Source organism: Wyeomyia smithii, chromosome 2, assembly GCF_029784165.1.
Source record: "Wyeomyia smithii strain HCP4-BCI-WySm-NY-G18 chromosome 2, ASM2978416v1, whole genome shotgun sequence".
Lineage (NCBI taxonomy): Eukaryota > Metazoa > Arthropoda > Insecta > Diptera > Culicidae > Wyeomyia > Wyeomyia smithii.
Window position 1 is genome coordinate 44,238,173 of NC_073695.1, and position 21,807 is coordinate 44,259,979.

The 21,807-nt window shown below is 37.6% G+C and overlaps 1 protein-coding gene across 2 annotated transcripts in view; it reads left to right on the forward strand.

Moving 5' to 3' along the window:
• Positions 1 to 21,807, forward strand: part of LOC129722762 (sodium-coupled monocarboxylate transporter 1) — a 207,792-nt gene that overhangs the window by 57,847 nt on the left and 128,138 nt on the right. For both annotated transcript variants that reach the window (XM_055676476.1, XM_055676477.1), the window contains 3 exons: positions 3,231 to 3,346; positions 4,953 to 5,116; positions 14,272 to 14,467. In XM_055676476.1, the coding sequence (XP_055532451.1) occupies positions 3,231 to 3,346; positions 4,953 to 5,116; positions 14,272 to 14,467 (476 nt within the window). The remainder of the gene's footprint in view (positions 1 to 3,230; positions 3,347 to 4,952; positions 5,117 to 14,271; positions 14,468 to 21,807) is intronic.

Genomic DNA, 21,807 nt, shown 5'->3' on the forward strand with positions numbered 1-21,807 from the left:
GGATGGCTATCTGATCAGATGGTCTCGAGGTACGATGCTGGCCTAACAAGCCAGTTGTTGTAGGTTTGAGTCTCAGCTTGGGAGAGACTATTACTGTCAGTAGGATTGTAGCGCTAGCCCCGCAATTGTCCTGTACACTAAACAGTCGGCTGCGAAGTCTGTGTATAATAAACAGAAGGTCAAGTTCCGAATCGGAATGTAGCACCAAGGCTTTGCTTTGCTTTTGGCTATCTGACCATTTTTATTGTTAGAGAGATTTAATTTTGTCAAGAGGTATTGGTCGAGGTTTTGTAGAATTCAACGTGAAGAAAGGGTTAATGGGGAGCTTGAGAATAAACTCATGCCTTAATCCGTTGACTTCGAATGGTCCTGATTCGAACCAGTACTCTGTTACCTTGCGGCTACAAAGCTGTCCTATTTATTTTGCCGTTCGTCACGATTTGGAGTCTTTTGCAGCTTGTACGTATGCAGTCCCTCCCGGTCCTTGGCTCTCTGATCGAAAGTCGTGGACAGATTCAACTTTTTGGCCACATCTCTGACCGAAGTATTGGGATTCCGCGTAAACGCTTTCACAACAGGATTGTGATCCTGATCGCCAACAGAACATCCATGATGACCGCATTTCTTTACCGTTCGATGCTTAGAGTTTCGTAGTAACGTTAAATCAAACGACTCACCGTTGACTGCACGATTCCGAGTTGTTTTCCGATGGCAGGTGCTTGCTGTCATAGTGATCGTCAACAGGAACAGAACTTTTCCCCAGTCGCATATCAGCAATACGTAATACGCAACATTTGCATTCTTGATATCTGCTTCCATCCGAAACGATAACGATTTGGTTGTCTTCCTTCTAGGCTGAAACATAACACGATACGTGTTATATAGTTGCGTTTGTGAGAGCTCTTTCGGTTCGGCTCCACAAGATGCCAAAACGAAATGAGATTCATTTTTCGTACACACTTAAAAATTTTCACCGAATCTTGGCTTTATTCACGCCGAGATTTGGACAACCGTGTGCACGGCCACCATCTCCTCTAAATCTCTTTTACCGAGAATCTAGGGAAACCAATATTTGACAGATGACGTTTTATGTCGAGAATCGTGGTAAGCATTTAATTTTGCTCTCAGCAAATCCATCCGAGAGGCAAACTAGTCTAATGACTTTCCGGCTACATAAGCTGAACGTTTCGGCACAGTAAAAAATCGTTTCTTCCAATCGCTGGGAATAATTTCGTTGAGAATTCGGTAGTTATATTTCAAAGATAAATTTTAAGCTAGATGAGTTTTGAAAGTGAAGAAATTTATTCATTGTGAGTTTTGAATCAAGGTTTGCAATATTCCCGGGATTTGATTTTCCGAGAAACAGAAAAAAAAAAATCTTTTTCCAAAATAATTGAGATTTGAAATAAAAGTAATTATTGAAAGGTAACAAAAAATATTTAAAGAATAATCATTCTTTAAATATATGCTGCAGAGCAATCAAACAATCGTAATTTGTTTTCTGATATAGTATGTCAAACATCCTAGCTTATTTACCTTGTGCATTCAAAAGCCGAAGCTGTTATCAATAGTATTTTTTGTCGCGGTGTTCAGTTTGTCGACTACTTCAAAACATCTCACGATACAATTAAAAGTATCGAAAAATTAATTTATAGCTAGCGATTAGCAAGAATTTCACTTAGCAATTAGCGTTTTTCGAAGCTCCATTGGCCGTTAATGTGCTGAGTTTCTGCACCGGTCTGATAACAATTATGGTAGAGCTAAAATCTAAACTATTAATTTGACCGAAAAATCTAATCCAATCCTATTTCAAGCCCAAACTCGTGGGATGTGAAACATTCGCTCGCCGTACAGAAACCCACCAGCAACCGTTCCCGTCAACGAAATTATTCCACTCGGTCAAAATACATATTTACAGACCAGGCCAGCATTCAATTTATTAAGTGCCGGTCGCATTTTCATTTTACTTTATGCCATGGCGATGAAAGGCACAGCACCCCGAAACGGACGGAGCTTCACAGTTTCTACAGCCTGTGGAGAAGCCGCAGCGAATAAAACGAAAAAAAAAACGACGCAAAAATTTCAACCAAACCGCTACCCCTGCCTAGTGGATGTAATTAGGCAAATTATGCCTTCATTAACACCAGCCGAAAGCAACATCTACCACTTTGTCTTCGCACATCCGCGACGGCGATGGCGGCGCGGCAGAGCGAACCAAGCTGCTAGCGATTTCTTGTTGTCCGTAGGGAAAACGGGGTAAACGAGGGCGTCATTCAAGGCACCGCTACGCTGCGACAAAAGCTGCACGAGAACGGTGGATTTAACCAATAACCGGGGGTCCGCAAGCGGTGAAGGCGACCGGTGAAATGTGCAGACAGGGGCAGAATGTGTTCGGTGGAGGAGGATGGTACTTTATTAGCAGTCCGAAAAGACGTCACCCCAGCGTCGTCGGCTGGATTGCCACAAAGCAAAAGAAAAGGACAAAATAAATACGCCTAATGTAAAATTATTATGTAGATTTGGCTAACTTTGGTGGAGAGCCTTCGGTAGCACCGGTTGAAGGCAAGATTTAAACCTGGTCCTGGGAGACGGCAGACCTAACAGAACAGATGCCGTTTTCCTTCCGGTTGCTTGTCTCTGGGAAAATGAGGGTCGGCGGATCATGACCTTTGTACGGTGCCGTCCTACGCTTGGGATGGAGAAAGAAGCATCCTTGATTGCGCGTATAAATGGATGATGCGTAATTCCGACTGTACGGCTAGTGTGTCAAGCTCGGAGAGTTGGATTAATTGTAGGACGTCACAGCGGAAATGTTAAAACGTCAGATCGGAAATTGCTGGTGGGTTTGCAGCACTGTATGACGAAGGTATCAGCACAACCCTTGTTGTTACCGTCCGCTGCTGTGTGTGTGTGGAGTGGACGGGTTGTCCCGGAAGTATTTAAACTGGGTCTGCGAGGGTTACGGTTTTGATTTCAATTTGCGACTGCGGAAAGGTTCAACAGCTGGCGAAGATGGAACACGATGTCTGATTGATGTTTACGCAATAATTTACGGGAAGGAAGAACCCAACATATGTTACGTGCTCGCTGGTGTGAGATTCATTGAGTTTTAAAGGTTTTTATCGTTATTTGTTAGTGATTGAATATCAAAATAATTTTCCACCTGTTGGCAATAAAATCTCGGTGTTGTTCGAAAACAGCAATATATTTTCTGTTCTTTTTTTTCGCAGGCTTGCATCCTGGCACTTTCGCTCATCCTGGTGGTGGCATTCGGTTCATACTATACGGGCGGACCGCTGGAGATTTTTGCTCGGGCCCAGGAAAACGGTCGCATCGAATTGCTCAAGTAGGTTTAACATTTAATTAAAGTCTCATTTTTACCCTCTTTGATTTTTTTCGGGGAACATTCTGAAGCTGAGAAATGGGCTCACTTTTTTGGCGTTATCCTAAGCCTTTTTCTCCCGTGCTGATACTGAAGTGGATTGCTCCTTGGCAGCTCACAGTAGCCTTTTTTTGCTACATTTTTTATTTAGTGTTCCTTCTCCGTCATTACCTCTCAGACTGGAGATTTCCGTTCAACTGAAGACTACACACGCGTTATATCTCAAGGAACAGTCCTTGTGGGGTATGTTTTATTCGTGTATTCGATTCCTGTCACCGGTGGATGTCAATGCTATTTCACGATTGTATTTACACAATAAGAAAATGAAATTGATCGATATGTTTGGTATGGCTGTATTGATTATTCATATCGTCAGAAACTCGAACTGCTGTTTTTAATTCCGGTGGCTTTTCGAAACCACCTAAGACAGCCGAACGGGAGTCTTTTTTAATACTCGTCCTTTGGTTGGTTTTGTCTTGCAGCATTTGAATTCTATAAAAAGTTTTTGTGTTCATTTGTCTTGTCAGACGAATCAGGCTTCGGAACACAAAAAGCTTGGTGGGCTGTAATGATAATTTTATATTATACACTGTCACTTTTTTCTTTGTGGGCATTATTTGTGCCCCGGTGGCAGCTGGCACCAGTCAAGATTTTCAGATTTATTTTTCGACTTCTACTCTGTTATCTATATTAGAGCTTATGGCGCGTTTGAATTCATTTTAATATTGGCTGCTCACACTAAGAATTTTTGTGTACTGCGTATTATTAAATTCGCAAAATTTTGATGTAATTTCGGCTCCTTATTGGGATTTGCCGTTTGTGCTCTTTCGGGTAATTTTTGCTATGGTTAGTAATTGTTCAATTTTTGGCAAATAATTCTTTGCAGGAGATATAAACTACAACAAAATCGATTGTTGAAGTTACTATTCAAATTTTATTTTTATAAAGCTAAAGCTCATAATAAAATTGGTACTTCGGAAAAGGCTTTATAAACGTTAACCGAACCTCGGTTGAACGTTTATATCAATACAAATTTGTAACGGAATTAGGTACCTGTTTCATAAAAAAATCCACATTTATTGAGCTAATGATTCATTTAAACTAAAACATGATTTCTTTTTCTTTTATTTTCATGCTTTTGTTGTCGACAAACGAATATCGTCGTATAAACCGGTCTAACTTCCGGTTGTTGTGTCGCATCCTCGTTACCATCAACGTTATCATGGCTGCCGGTGGTACCGCCATCACTGCATCATCGGATACGATTTACTGCCCAACTGTATGTCGGCGTAACTGCGATGCTGCTGATGATGGAACTCCCCTTTCTCGTGTTGTTTTTTTCCATCTGGTGATGTTGCCGGCCTTCTAATCTGAAAATTTACCTCACTACCTTTGTTTTGGGGCCCGTCGTATGGCGCATAAATTTCGAATCCGAAATCACTGTCAACTGCGTACGGCAACCCTAACCACTTGCCACACCCAAAATCGCTACCAATCGTGCGAACGGTGATGTACGACATGACAACTACCAATCACCCGTGTGCCGTTTTCGCCTGGAACTCGAAAACAGCCTGAGCACCAATCCGACCACCCGCCATAGTGTGTACTCCGTGATAATCGGAGGCTTCTTCTATTGGACGTCGCTGTTCTGCACGAACCAGGCCGCGGTTCAGAAATGCATGTCATTAAAGTCGCTCAAAAAGGCAAAAACGGCGATTTATCTCTCGATCCTCGGTAAGTTCTATGCTTTTAACCGTTGGTTCCCCCTCACGCGGGTTTTGTTCAAGTTCGGTTCGGTTGAAAAACAAAAAACAAGCATTTAACTGGAGAGTTGATCCACACCAAAGAACCGAGTGGCGTGGCGGTCATTTTAATGAAACTTTACGTGGCCTAGAAAAGGATGCATTTTTTACGGTCAGAGAAATTTTTAGACTCGACAGGAATCTTCAAAAAAGGGAGTATGGTTTTTGATATACACTTTATCAGAGCACTGTAGTGAAAAATTACTAGTCTTAGAGAAAGAATATCTAAGAATCAGTTGTAAAGAATTTATAATGCTTATCTACATTGAGGAACAATTTCACCAGATTATCCCATTCCCGGCGGAGCTACAAACAAAGTTTATACGTCAGGAATCGGTTAATGGGGAATGAATTGGCTTTTATGCGGCTAATTTTACACCGATTCTGGAATTTACACGGATGTAGAAATTTACAGTCATACCTCGATATGAGGCAACTTTATTTTTATTTTCGTTACGTTTTATCGAGTTACGTTATATCGAAGGACGAAAAAAAATATTTTTTATTGATGCAAAATTCTTGATGGTTACTAAAAAGTGCACAAAAACCTAAAAGTATATATAAACCTGTCTTATGTCCCTTTAAGACAATTTTCGTAGACCAACATAACCAGTCACAGAACATTGAAAAAACAAATGTCAATTCTACCCAATTTTACGGCACTTATTAGTTTCAAAACTTACCTTAAACATTTATTCGGAACATTATACACCCCCAAGGATGATTGTTGTACATTAATTTTGGGAAATTGAAAAAAGTTACGTTATATCGAGGTAAAAGTTACGTTATATCGAGGTTTCCTTATATCGAGTTAAGACTGTACTCGTTTTTTAAGTAAATTTTGGAGTTCACGTGGTTTTTATTTGCACGGATATCGGAGTGTACGTAGTAAGCTGTCTCAAAAAAAATCGATGTTGAAAAAGTCTGTGTGCTCAACCCTTAATTGAAAGATAATGTAATTATTAGTATTTTTGTAGTACATTTTGACTTTGACTCTAATAAATCATTTTCAGGTTGCCAAAACGTGATTTATGAGAAAATAACTTTTTTGAGCTACACCTTTTGCAAATCCGTTAGATTCCCACATTTTTCCATAATTTTTTTTTATTTTTTCATGGCTACTTTTGATTATTCTACATGGCTTGGTTCAGCATCGCATTCAGTTGTTTGACTCACAAAACTTATTAAACATAACAAGAATGTGAATTTTTCACATAATTTTTAGATAATACCCTTTAAAAAACAAAAAAAAATGAAATGAAGTTTAAAGAAGAACTTTTTATTGGAAAGCGGGATCCATGATAAAAGTTTTTATAAAAAAAGGGTACTTGATATCTTATCGGGGAGCTGAGATATTGCCATTTTTGTGTGTGATAGAAAACTAAGCAATTTTACAAATTTTTAAATAACTTTTTTATTAATAATAAACAACAATGTTAGGAAAACATATGCATTTTTGGTGGCTGATAACTTGATAGAAGGTTTCAAAATTCGGAAAAATGTAGGAAAAAAGTTTGAACGAAAATTGTGGTTTTTAGTGTCTTCTCATAGAAAAATGTTGCTCGTAATAGGGGAACTGCTCCTTTATTCATCTCAGCCCATATATTCATCTCATACAACATGAAAACACAATTGAAAACAGGAAAAAACGCATATTTTCTAACTAAACCAATCTGCTTATCTATGGAATGGATTCTTCTTAGTTCACTTTAGATTTCTCATAAAGTCACTCACTACACTAAGAATACTTTAATCTTTGAAATGTTCATCTCAAATTTCCAAATTAGCAGAAATATATGAGATAAATTTCTACAATTCCTAAATTTCAACTGTATGTATTTTCATCTGTTTTCACTGCGTTGAAGAAACTCAAAAGTTGCCGAATCAGTTGCTGTTAATACGAAAAAATCATACTAAAAATGTTGAATTATTCCGACATAATTGACATAAATCGACAGCACTGCATTGGTTACCTAGGTTACCAATTTTGCACGTAAACAACTACAGCGGATATCTAGGTAACCTACTACGACGGACTGCGACTACGTTCATTTATTATAATGTGATTCATTCATGATTAACAGTGTGATGAATATGGGGGCGTCGTGAGATGAATAATTGAGCAGTGATTCAAGTTTTGAGATGGATTTGGAAGCGTTGTCAAAAATGGTGTGTTTTACAAAATTCAGGATAAATCTACCTAAGTTTACTAAATATACAATGCTGAACGATTCCACAAAAGCACGTAAGCATATTTTGTTCATTTGTTCAATGATTTCGTGAAAATTTGGTGTTTAATCTGTGTATTTTTCGTTAATATCGGCTTATTGAGATGAATAATGGAGCAGTTCACCTATGTAAGAGTTGAAAACATGATGTCGTCGATTCTTTTGATGATGACGGCTTATTGAGATGAATAATGGAGCAGTTCACCTATGTAAGAGTTGAAAACATGATGTCGTCGGCAAAGTTTTTTTTTGATTTGAGAGAGAAAAAATATGCAAAGTAGCTTAGGGTAGTAAGGCCTACACACCCACAGAATTCTATTGAATTCTGTGAGGGTGCTTCCAGCCTCTCAGTCGAGTTGGCGCGAAATGAGTTAAATTGGAGATCGTTTTCTTTTTTTCCTGGTAATTATATGAGAGCTTTTTCTGGATATTTTGAGCTTAAGTTAATATTATTCTCTATATAAGAGTATTATGAGCTTGCCGAAATAATTTACCTATTCCGATTTTACTATAAATTTCTAGGTGGAGAAATATTACAAAAACTTTCTTGAGGGTTATTTTTTAATTATATTCAATTTTTTATTTACTGCAAAACCAAAAAAGGCCACCAGGAACCCAAAACAACGAATGATAAATATTGAACGCTAGCTATGTATAATGATAAAAAATACGAATTTTCAGAATGCTGAAGAGAGCCAGGTTGAGAGAGAGACAGTATTCAAATTCTCTGATGTAATTCAATGATGTAAATTCTATCATGTAACAAAACGTAATTAGAAAAAAACAGAGGTTTGATGCCTTTACATTATTCATTCACAATATGGGTTGCGGTGTAGTAGAGGTATGCGAGTTGGGGAATATCGAATAGAGAGAATAGGAGAGAACAACGTAGAAGATTGAGTGTTTTCTTACTTTCATTTGCGATAAAGCTAACCGTGCAACGCACGTTCTATCTAAATAAACCGCTGCGTGGTTTAGTCATGGATCAATTCGAGAGAAACATTCGATTTGTTGTCTATGCCAATGGAAATCAACTTTATAAACTTCGTTCAGCGGTTGGCTTCAAAAGTTTTGTTTTCTCGTTAAGTCTTCATGCAAAATTCCAGTCCAATCGTGCAGCATTCTTTTTCCCAGAACCAGGTATGGTAACAAAATTCGCTTCCTATAAGCAGACAAACATCAGATACAACCTTCTGTTAGATAGTCTATAAAAAATATTTTCCCGAAATTTCTTCGCCATAACAAAGTGCTGATACTAGACTCCTTGTTCCCCGTGAATTCAAATTCAACATAAGAGCAAGGAGAATAATCGGTTCACTCCAGGGTTTCAGTAGTGAAGATTTTCATGGAATTTGTTTAACAAAATCAATCTAGTAATACATTTGAATCCGGCCGGGCGTTCGTTGTTTCCTTTACACGGGAAATTATGTATTGGCGTCGCTATGAACAATAATTTTAGCAAAAAGTTCACGGTAATCCATTTTGAAAGCGAAAATCATCCGGTATCTATTGAGTATGATCACCTGCAAACCTCAACTATAATCCGCCAGAAAGGTAGCAAAAGACCGCCCTCTTTGTCGGAATCATGGTACAAGCCTAGTGGCTTGGCTATAACTGCAGATCAACGAATTGCGAATAGTTAATTGGTAAAATCAAGAGATGCATTAGAAAAGCGGACTTGAAGTTTACGTACAACGCTCTTCCGGCATCATAAGAAAGCTTCGTCGGAAGGTCGGTGATGGACCTTTCTCAAATGTTCAATATTTCTTGTTAGTTCATAAAAAAAGCATCCACAGTATCCAAAAAAGTATTCCATCTTATTTTGACAGCAGTAGAAAAAAATCCAAATTTTTAGTTGTCACCCGTGAAACCATTAGTATTACATTGACAGTTTCGTACGATAATGGTTGAAAATTGCATTTCTTGACTGCAGGCCTCAAAATCGTCGAATGAAGCACCAAAAGAAGAACACGCAACTTTTTCTTCTCACTCGCTGCTACTGAAACTTCGTAAACTCCGTTCGGCTAGCAATAGCATGTAGCATGTGCAATCTTTTGCGTTCTGCTTTGCCTTCCGTCTTTCTGATGAAGTTAAAAACAACTTCAACTGACGAAAATATTGCTTAAAATGAATTTCTACAATCGTCGTCGTCGTCTTCGTCTTCATTATCGAACTTAAGCGACTATAGTCAGCTTCAATTGAATCGTCACTTGAGGGTAAATAACTTCGAAAAAACAAAGCGTTGATGCTGCTGTTGCGTTTTAGGCCGTGGACATGCTGGCGCGGCTTGCGTTGCATAGACGGTTCGCCTTGCCGTGGGTTAATGTACAGCCCTAAGTAGAGCTGTACATTAACCAGCGATAGGGCGAGTCGCCTTCACAGCGCAGGCCGCGCCAGTACTTCCATGGCCTTAGACATATAGGAGCAGGAATAAGGGCTAGGAAAAACTTTGCTCTTAAGCTAATATATGCGATTTGTAACATATTACATATGATTTGATTGTAAACGGGACGGGACCTAATGTAAATAACACGTGTAATGAAACATGTAATATGTAACGTGTAACATGTAATGTATAATGTGTAGCATGTAACGTGTAACATGTAGCGTGTAAAATGCTCTACGCAACGATTTGCAAAGCCTGCGACCAAATACATCAATCAAAACACCCAACATGCTTGTCCTCACCTCACAGGTCAAAGCGAATAACTCGCTTCGGTTCATCGTCATCATCGAATCTGCTTTCTTCGTTGCTGCCTTGAAGCCTCAGTTCTAGCAGTTCAATCTGAACCGACGATACAAATACGCCGAAAAAGAAACGACGAAACATAATGAACCGAGTGAAAGACGCTTGTTTTGTGCTCAGTGAGAGGGAGAGCGAAACGAACGAAGTTGATATCAAGTCGGGTTGGAGACGAAGTTGAGATGCGTCATCGTCGCTTGACGATGCCCTCATGAAGGTGAAGATTAAAGGGCCTAGGCCAAATGAAATTTACACACAAAAGAAAAACAAATCGTTACTCGAGTTGGAAACCAACTTACGACAATCGATATTTTTACATTATGCCTTACTTTCATAAAGGGTAATTGTTTATTGAAAGAATGTACGAAATATGTATTTCATTTTGTGTTCCCAGCTAGCGGAAAAAGACCGATGGAGGTGTCTTATGGAAGCATACATCAAGAGACGCAACACTCTAGGCCACGAACTAGTTTGTTACGCTGTTGCGTGTTGCATTTTGCATCTGTGCGGCTGGAGAACAGAATTTTGTTCCTGTCGGATGGAAACAGACAGCAGAGAAAGAGAATGCAGTACTCAGTCACGCAACGCTGTTGTGTGTTGCATATTGATATTTTATATGGCTTATAGAGTGCATTTCCGATCTTTGAGTTATAGGGTCAGAGTTCGTGAAACAGATAAAATCGCGATGTCTAATTTTTTCAAATAAATAATAAAAACTTCAAGAGTTTTACTTGAGAACTTCATTATATACAGTTTTTATTGAATTTGAGTTAATTTTAAAGTTGTAACTATCATTTAAAATTTAGGTTGATGTTTTTAAAATTAAATATTTAAATTATTTGAATATTTTGTCGACCGTGCTAGGGAAAGTAGCTCAGCTCTGTTTGGTCTGTGTTTGTGTTTGCTACAATCCTACTGACACTCACATTCTCCCCCAAGCCGCGACTCTAACCTACGAGGACTGCCTTGTTAGGCCAGCATCGTACCTCGAGACCAACTGGGATACACAAGGCATTAGTAGTTCTTGCTATATAGAGGCATTTCAAGGGAAATTTCTACATCAGAAAAACAGCTTGTTCGATTGAAATGGTGCCTTCGGCAAAGTTGTAGGTAATAAAATTGCGGTTCTAGAAAAAATACATAAACTGTAAAATTTTTTTGTCTGTGCCAAATTTTACAAATTATCAGGTAATATTGAATATATCAATTAAGACCCTTTTTAAAAATCTAATTTGTTTACACATTAAAGATGACAATATGTACTACTACACTGTGCTGTAAATGAGAAAAAAACATGCAAGAACTTCTGAAGTGACCAGGTGTAGGTTGTTGATCTTGTTGAGTGTAACATTCGCCCATACTTGAAATTTTCCCAACACCCCCAAAATCTGAAGTTATGGTCAAAATACGTTTTTTTAGACCTTAGCGCGTCGAATTATTTTTTACCTCAGTCATTTATTAACCGAATTTCAATATTTTAGCAGTTTCGGAAGGAAGACAACTAGAGCTTCCAAAATATATACAAGTTTGTACTAATATCATTGAAACATGTTGTGTCATTTTAGTTTGAATCTTATTTTTTTGACTTTTTCACGCAATTTTTCAACCTTATTTGGAATTTGCCGTCAACTTTTGTAAGAAAAATACTACAAATAAACTAGAATTTGAAAAGTATATTCAACTCCAAATCAAATGAAAGTAGTTTTGTGGAAATCGGTTGATTTTTGGCTAAGTTATGTATTTTTTAAGAAAACCAGAATTTTTGGCTTCTATCGCACAATTATTCCACGGTGCTACAAAACGATGAAAAAATGCAAGAACTTCTGAGGTGACTTAGTGTGGGTTGCAGCTTTAGTCTAGTGCTACTAGCGCGTTAACATGAAGTTTTTAAATTACCCCAAAAATTTAAAGTTATTGTCAAAACCTTGTATTTAGACCTTAAGTCACATTTTTATGTTTAATTCAGTTATTTTTCAACCGATTTTTTGTATGTCGACCGTTTTCGCAAAATGAAAAATAGAACTTTCGAAACAAATAAATATGTCTATAGAGTTTACATATACGTGATACCCAGTTTTAAAATAAATAAGATAGTTTATGTTATTTTCAAATTTTTCCAACTTTATTAGCAATTTTTCACACATTTCTGCAATGGAGGAGCTTCAAATTCTGTGAAATTTGGAATGTTCTTTTTAGTGCCAAATGAAAACAATAGGTGTTGTTTATGGAAATCTGTCATAATTTGGCTGAGAAATGATTTGATGAAATCTACGATTATGGTGGAAATCATTAAGTCATATCTCAGCCAAATTATAACAGATTTTCATAAACAACACTTATTGTTTTCGTTTGACACTAAATGTACTTTTCAAACTCTACAGCAACTAAAGCTCGTTCATTAAAAAAATATGTGAAAAATCGTGAAAAGAGTTGAAAAAATTTGATAAAAATATAAATCATCTTATTTTATTTAAAACTATTCATCACATGTAGGTAATCTCTTTAAAAATATTTATACGTTTTAAAATTTCTATTTTTCGCCTTTCCAAAAGGGCCGAAATATAAAAAATCGGTTGAAAAATGATCGAATTAAACATAAAAATGTGAGCTAGGGTAAAAAAACTGAGTTATGACCATAACTTATAATTTTTGGGGTATTTGAAAAAATTCAAGTAAACGCGCAAGTAACACTTGACTAGTAACAACCTACACTAGGTCACATTAGAAATTTCTGCATTTTTTTTATCATTTTTTTATCATTTTTAGCACCTCACAATTGTGCGATAGAAACCAAAAATTCTGGTTTTCGTTAAAAATATATAACATAGCCAAACATCAACCGAATTCCACAAAACTACTTTCATATTATTTGGAATTGAATATACTTTTAAAATTCTACTATATTTGTGGTACCTGTCTTACAAAAATAGACGGAAAATTTCACACTAGGTTGAAAATTTTGTGATATAGTCAAAAAATTAGATTTAAACTGAAATAACTCAACATGTTTTGTTGATATCAGTACAAACCTGTAGATATTTTGAAAGCTCTTCTTCTCCCCTTTCTAAAACTGCTATAATATTGAAAATGGGATGATAAATGACTGAGTTAAAATTTATTATATGCGTTGAGGTCCAAAACACGTATTTCGACCATACTTCAAATCTTGGGGGTGTTTGGAAAATCTCTAGTGTGAGCGAATGTTACACTCAACAAGACCTACAACCTACACGAGGTCACTTCAGAAGTTTTTTTTCACAACATTTATTTGACACTTCAGAAGTTTTAAATCGTTGTAGCACAGTGTTATTAATTGCAGTTGAAATATACAGTTTTAAAACAAGAGATATGAACTTTAAGACCATTCACAAAATTGTTTTAAGAATTTCATAAATAATTTTTTTTCATCTTAGGATTTATGCAATCGTTCTAAGTAACGTCTATTTTGCGTAATTTAAATTTAAAAACAAATCGGATGATACAAATTATCTCATGTCTACAAACTTTTTGTTAAAAATTCAAGTTTTTCAAAGATTTCCTTCGTCTAAAACTATGCGTCTCACATTACGTTCAATCCAGTCCAACCTGCTGAGAAACTTAAAAAACTGCGTTCAGCATTTGTTATGAAGCATTCTCAGTATGCGCATTTTGCTTTCCTTTCTTCACTTCCCTTTCCTATTCCACAACAAACTTTTTCTGTTCATTTCCCGCAGCAAACTTGCACTAGTTGTTGCCTCGTGAGGTGCATACATATGTCTACAATCCTGCATGAGCTTAATTTTCCGAGTACATACTTTTTCACGCATCATTCAACGCTCAACTGCACGAGTTGTCTATCGCTCGCAACAACGTAATTTTTCAGCTGGATCATTTTTTTTTCTCTATTCTCACTCGATAATTAAATGTTTGTACGAATTTCAACCGAACAAAACCAAAAAAAAAAAAATGCTATTTTCAGGATGGCTAAGCACGATACTGACTGACTAGCTGACTGACTGCCCGACTGACCGGCTGACTGAATCCATTGTATACGAGATAAGTAATTTTTTCCCCATTTTTCGTCCGTCCGTCCGCCCGTCCTGGCCCGGGCTTGGTGCTGCTTCAAAAACCCTGCAGGATTGGTGCTGGTTTTCCTGTTCAACTTCTACACCGGGTTGTTGACTTTTGCCCACTACGCCGGTTGCGATCCTCTGAGATCGGGTCAAATCACCGAAAAGGACCAGCTGGTGCCGTTCTACGTAATGGATGTGTTCGGTCACGTCAAGTTCATGACGGGCATTTTTGTCGCCGGTATCTTCGCCGCCAGCCTGGGGTAAGTGTTGATCAATATTTTCCTATTGTGTTTGGCCGGCAAATGGGGTGAAAATTAACGAACTGGATTATTTATAGGTTGGTGTGGGTGGTGGGGTTTGGATTTTTATTTTTCGGGATTTTGTGACAGTGAATGTTCGACACTGGCATGACGATGACACCGTGAAATTGGTGAATGAAACGGATTTTGGTCAGCTTGAAGGGCGAAATGCTTGACACAAGTTTGAAAGTTAAGGATTCCTGATCAATTGCCCACTAAATCACGTTGTGGATGTATGCAAATTAGTTTCCTCTTATTTGGCGCTAATTAAATTGTTAATAGGTCGAAACCAAGAATCACAGCATAATCAAATTATTCCTGACTGAATTTGTTGCTTGATGAAATATCCAAACAGTTGTGGCAAATCCAATTTCGTTCTCATTTGCGCTTCATGCGGTTACACGGTGCCCGTCAAGGCCCCATTTCTGTAATAACATTTTAATAGTCGTTAAATTATTGGAAAACTGCAATTCGACTAGTTTTAATTGAATCAAACTCAGCTGGAGCAGCGCGTGCTTTTGCGCACATCGATTAAGCCTGTGGTGATGTTTTTAATGAACCGTAAATATGCTGAAACCACGGTGCGGTGTGGTTCATATCGGTGCTCTAGCTGGGGTTCCATCTAAAATGGAATGTTTTTTTTTCTTCTTTTGCTCCCTCACTGCAGTAAAATTGGATTTTGAACGCCGCGCTCATGAACATTGCATGTTGGTACAAGTGCCGATTATTATTCTGTGGATTGCGTGGGATAATTCCAGACTCGGGCCAGTCGAACGAATTCATACTGATCCTTTTTCGATGTGAGAACCATTCATGGAACAATCAGTCCTGCGGTTAACAGGATAGAATCGGGTGGCAGTCCTGGGCTAAAAGAAGGGGTAACATATTTCATTTAATTGGATTAAGTGAGACCGATCCATTCCACGACAAATGGATGTGACACCGCACACATGGAATGTGAAATTTCAGTTATGCGTTGATCTTCTTTCGGGTTTCGATTTATCGCTTCTCAGTATCAGTGTCTGTCTGTGTGTGTGTGCTTGTGTCCTTCAGCGCGATTGTTCCGGGTTGCGGATTTCAGGCAGGAGATTGATTAATTTATTTTCCGGTCGATGGGTGAACCCGATGGATGTCACACCGCATGCGGATTCAACTGCATAGATGTGTATGCATCCTCGCCCCCCTCGGGGGTTGTGAATGACTAGGGCAGCAGAGCTTCCATTTCGTGCCAGCTTGGTTTGATTAGGTTTTAATTAATTCATATTATGGCGCAACGTTCGGGTGGAACGCTTAGCATTCATGTATGTATAGATAAGCAGGTTGCAGTATTTTACCGATCCGTGTAAGTGGCGATCTATCGTTTCGTATCGATGCGCTAGTGGTCGACATTGGTGTTTTCAAATCAAATTACGATTTATATTTGCACAACTTCAATCAACATGCCTGAGTGTTACTTGCTGTTGATTGGCACATCATTACATATGATTTATTAAAATGGCTGTTTTTATGATAAGTGAATTTGTTCGTATTCCAGGACGATTTATAACGTCATAGTTTCGATGATTTTTACTGTATTGTTTTTGCTCCCAACCTTCGATGTATTTATAAATTTGTTTTAAAAGAAAAGATAAAATGAATTCCCGTTGATGTTGTCTTCATACTGTTTTTGACCGCCAAACGACCGAAAATAATTTGCTGCAGAAGTAATCCAGCAAACCCCAAAGTTAACCAAAACAAAAATCAATATGGTAATTCCGCACACTCGGTACTTCATAACAAGCCTCCAGTTTTTAAAATCGTTCACTTAATTGCTACAATCTGAACAGAGGAATTCAACCCGAAATTCCTATTCTCGACCATAGTAAAAAACCTCCCTTACCGCCCACAACTACGCACCGAAGGGCAAAATCTGCAACAATAAAAATTAATTTGCCCTATCTACGGCATCGACAGCAATGAAGCTGATTAATCTTATCAATTAAAAAGTTATTAAACTTTTACCTTCTGCCTTTGCTGGCTCTAGCAGATGTGCGGCGCGGCAGGGATCAAAGGCAATCCATCGGATCCAGCAGACTGCAGACTTCCGTTAACCGGTATCATTCGTACTTCTCAATCAAGTAGCCCCCGTTTAGTGACCACTGCGGGAAGTGCGCCACTGACTGCTATCAAGATCAAAATGATCCAACAGGAGGAGTTGATGAATTGGTTTTCAAGTGGGAAAGTTTACTTGGCAGCACCCGAAGAGCAAAGCCAGTTCCAGCGTTATCAGTCAGCACCTACTCACCTGGCAACTGTTTTCGAATTACTTCGACCGGTGAGTGGCATTTCCAACGATGTACAGAGGGAAGATGTCTCCCCCACAGCACGGTTACACCGGAGGCGGTTTATCTTTCATCCCTTAATGGCACCGCTGCGGAAAATAATAACAATAATGATGACAATGACAGCACTGATGGGAAACGATGACGATCCCGACTCGGTTCACTGATAGGAACGTAATTGATGATTATTGCCACCTGAAGCTTACCCGAAGGAGGGCGTCTAGCTTGAGAGATTTAATGAGGTGATTATCTGCCACAGCTTGAATACAGGAAGCCAGAGCGCCCCCTCTGTAAAGTGGAGCCTCAGCAATCAATCAGATTGATCCAAGTTGGAACTAGGTTTATCGTATCACTGCTGCTGGCGCTCGCCAGCAGTCGAACGTATCGAACGTATTGAATGATTGCGTAAGTTTGTTTACAGTCGGTGTAGTACCTTTGGGATTAATTAGAAGATGCGGTAAATTATAAACCTAGGAGGTATTTTCTAGCTGAAGTCGTACTATTTCGACCTTAAGTAGTACAAATCGCGTTTTAGAATGATTGATAAAAGGTAGCAAAATATAACAAAAGTATTTGGAATACTGAACCTAAAATCCAAGGATACAAGCGCAATAACTAAGAATGAAAAAAAATCTATCTTACTGTTGAATTTAAAATCACGAAAAAGTCGTCAATCTAATAAACTTTGAGAGTCACAAAAATTTAATGTTCATAAATTTAATTGAAATTTTATCTCAAATATCTGAGAAACGCTTTTAAAAAACCTAAATTAATCCACCTAGCGGTCAGGCCCAGCCTTTCCCATTCAATTTTGTATTTGTAAAAATAGATTTACATGACCGCTTCAATCCAATAAATGTATATTCACTCTTTAGGTTCTAAAATATTGATGTTGTAATCTTTACATATAAAAATGCAGTCAAGTCTGTCTGTCTGTCTGATCTATATAGGCTCGAAAACTACCGAACCGATCAACGTGAAAATTTGTATGTAGGGGTTTTTGGTGCCGATAAAGGTTTCTATGATAGTTTGAGACCCCTCCCTCTTCTGGAAGGGAGGAGTCCCATACAAATGAAAGATAAATTTCTGCACAACTCAAGAACAAACCAAGCAAATGAAACCGAATTTGGCATGTGGATGTTTTAAGGGGTAACTAATATGTCCATAATAGTTGGATGAAACACAAATTTGTGCACATCTCGAGAACTAATCAACCAAATGGAACAAAATTTGGCAGGTAAATGTTTTTAGTGGTAACAAATATGTACATAATGGTTTGACACCCGACTCCCTCTTCTATAAGGGAGGGATCCCATGAAAATGAAACACAAATTTCGCACAGCTCAAGAACCAATCAAGAAAATACAACCAAATTTGGTATGTGAATGTTTTTAGAGGTATCAAATATGTCCATAATGCTTTACGCCCCTCCCTCTTCTGGAAGTACATGTTTCTTAACAAATTTCTGCACATCTTGCAAACTAATCAACTAAATGGAACCATATTGGCAGGTGAATGTTTTAAGTGGTAACAGATATGTTCCATAATAGACCTCAGACAACATTTTGGATTGTAAGAAGGCATCTTCCGGTTTCTGGAAAACAGCCAAAAATGGCCGATTTCCACCCAATATAATAATATCCGGATCTAGAATAATACACAGGAGCTAAAATCGACCACGGATACCATTTTAAATTCTAAGATGGCGACTTCCGGTTTCTGAAAACAGCTGAAAATGACCAAATACCACCCAATATTAGTTTTTCTTTAACCAGTATGTCGTTCAAAATCCAGAAATTGTCTCCAAATGCCAATATGAAATCCAAAATGGCGACTTCCGGTGTCGGAAAAACAGCGGCAAATGACCAAATACCACCCAATATGGGTATTTCCAGAACCGTAATGATGCACTGGAGCCACAAATCGACTTCACACAACATTTTGAATTGTAAGATGGCAACTTCCGGTTTCTGGAAAACAGCCTGAAATGGACGATTCCCATTAAATATTAGTATTTCTGGAACCAGAAAGATGCACAGAAGCTAAAAATTTATCACAGACACAATCTTGAATTTTAAGATGGTGACTTCCGGTGTCTGGCAAACAGCCGGAAATGACCAAATACCATTCAATATGAATGTTTTCGGAACCAGAATTACGCCCAGATGACAGAAATTGATTTCACAGGCAATTTTAAAGTCCAAAATGACTACACTTTCGGCTTCTGGAAAACAGTCCAAAGTGACAAAATATCACCCAATATGAGTTTTTCTTTAACCAGTATCCTAAATACCATTTTCAAACCCAAGATGGCGACTACCGGTTTGTGAAAAACAGCCTAAAATAAACAAATACTATCCAATATGAGTATCTCTGGAACCATTTTTAATTGCTAAATGGCAACTTATAGGCAACAGTCGAAAATGACCGAATAATACTCAATATGGATATTTCCGGTGTCAGATTGATGCCAGAAAGTCTGCTGAAAATGACAGAATACCACCCAATATGAATATATTCAGAATTAAGGCGATGTACAGAAGCCAAAAGTTGAGGATATTGTCATTTCGATAAAACCAATCATTTCAAACGGTTTGTTATTTGACTTTGATCATATCCTATGACCGATTCGTCGTGCATTTGCAGACTTTAATCACATTGCAAGGAATCAATGAATTTGGAACGTTCAAATAGTACGACACCACATTTAAATTATGTTGAGGCCACATATATCGATCAAAGCAGGTATAGTTTTAAATTGTCTTTGAATTTCTCTTCTTTCCATAACTTTTGAGCCACATATCAAATTGTTATGAAGTTTGTCATTTATAAGTTTGAGAGATGACTCGTTCGTATGACACTAGTTATGTTCAAATAAGTCATGTAATCTTTAAGATAATAGACTTTCGTTGTTTTATTAACAATTTAATACATAACGGTTGCTTAAGTTCGATTATAATCAAATGAAAAGGGAACGTGTAGGGCAGCCAAACTTTGAAACCACGTGTTCAATCATAATTCATCAGTTAACCCTTAACTAGCCCACTCATCTGATAATAATATTGATCGAATCGGTTGTGCAGTTTTTGAGATAATGAAGTTTCGTGATTTTCACAAGTCGGTACATTACAAATGAAGTTACAGTTCGATTACAGTAAAATTCAATAGGGTCTTCTGAGGCAGCTAGACCATTCATTTGACACTAATTTTGTGGAAATCGGGTCAACCATCTCTGAGATAAGTGAGTGAGTCCAAGTAGTCTTCGGAATATGTTCCTTTGCATAGCTGGATTTCACATTTTTAAACACAACAGGCAAAGTAATAGTCCGATTGCAAAGCAAATCAATAGGGTCTTATGGGACAACTAGACCTTCCATTTGACACTGATTTTATGAAAATCGGTACAGCCATCTCTGCGAAACATGAGTGAGATTAAACAGTCTTCAGAACACTTTCCTTTTCATAACTTTTGAACCACGAGTTCAATCTTCATAAAATTCAAAAGTTAAGGGTTTTTTAGGTAGCCCGTTCTCTTGAGACAAATTTTGTTCAAAACGGTTGTGTAGTTTCTGAGATATTGTTGTTTCGTGATTTTCACATTTTTAAACATAACCTCTAAACTAAATATCCGATTACAATGAAATTCGATAGGGTCTTATGGGGCAACAAGACCTTTCATTTGCAATTAATTTCATGAAAATCGGTCCAGCCATCTCTGAGAAAAGCGAGTGAGAATAAAAATCTGCACATACACACACACATACACACACACATACAGAAAATGCTCAGCTCGTCGAGCTGAGTCGAGTGATACATGCCATTCGGCCCTTTGGAGCATTTTTATATCTTCGGTTTTGCAAGTGATTGCTATACCTTTCTAGGAGAAAGGCAAAAATGAAAATGAATAATAAAATATTACTGCGAGCCTTTATTTTGACATTTTTGCTTTTTTACGTTATCGACATTTAGAATACTTTGGGCATTTTTGTCAATCTTATTATTTTGACGTAGAATTTCGTCTTACGGCAACATTCTGGGATATGGGTGTAAATTGAAATACTGGAAATATCGAAAGCGTCACGAAAATTAACCAATTTCATATGCAAATAATTCAGTTCAGGTTTACGGAAATTTTTCTCATAACTGCAGCAACCGATAAGAAAGTTACCTGGGCGTCCACCGAGAAGCGGAACATTCATATTTTACTAACTATTTTATAAAGTAAGGCCAAATATCATCTAATATGTATATGACGTTGCACAAATGTTTAGTTCAGAAATCTAGGTTCTGAAAAATATTTCTTACCACAAGCTTTTGGCAACATTATCCGGCTACGTTTTGAGTAACTTCTACTATAATTTCTTGTTCGCTTTCACGACTCCAATACTCGCCTGCTCTGGGTCGTCACCTTGGTTCTACTAGGGGAGATTCTCTGGGCGGACTTTCAACCAACCTATGATTACTGAGCGAAAATTTAACAATCACCTCAAGCGAAAACAAGCAAAGAACTTAAAAAGCAGTTAAATATCGTTATTAGACCAATTTTTTTATTTGAACTATTTTTCAGACAATGTTGTTGGGTCCTATAACAACTGTCAACTGTGTAACTTTTCGGATCGAACGGTGGAACTATATTTTATATATTTTATAAAGTGTTCATACGATTTCATATGGGAAAATCCACTTTTTCAAAACTTGTTTTCTACAGATGTCCAGTTTGCTCCTAAAAATATATCAATACATGATATTTGTAGGAAATTTTCCTGGGAAAATCTCTCCTGAAAACCGTAAGGTACTATGATGTTTGTTGAAAAATTTATTTCTCTTAAACCGATTGAATTTTCAACGAATGGCTCAACATTGAATTTTTCTAGCAAAACTGCAGCAGTATGCTGCTGTTGCAAATTTAACCATGTGTTTAAAAAATGATATCGCGTAAAACTAATGTTGAAAGCTTCTTCGAAGAAACTATGAGCAAAA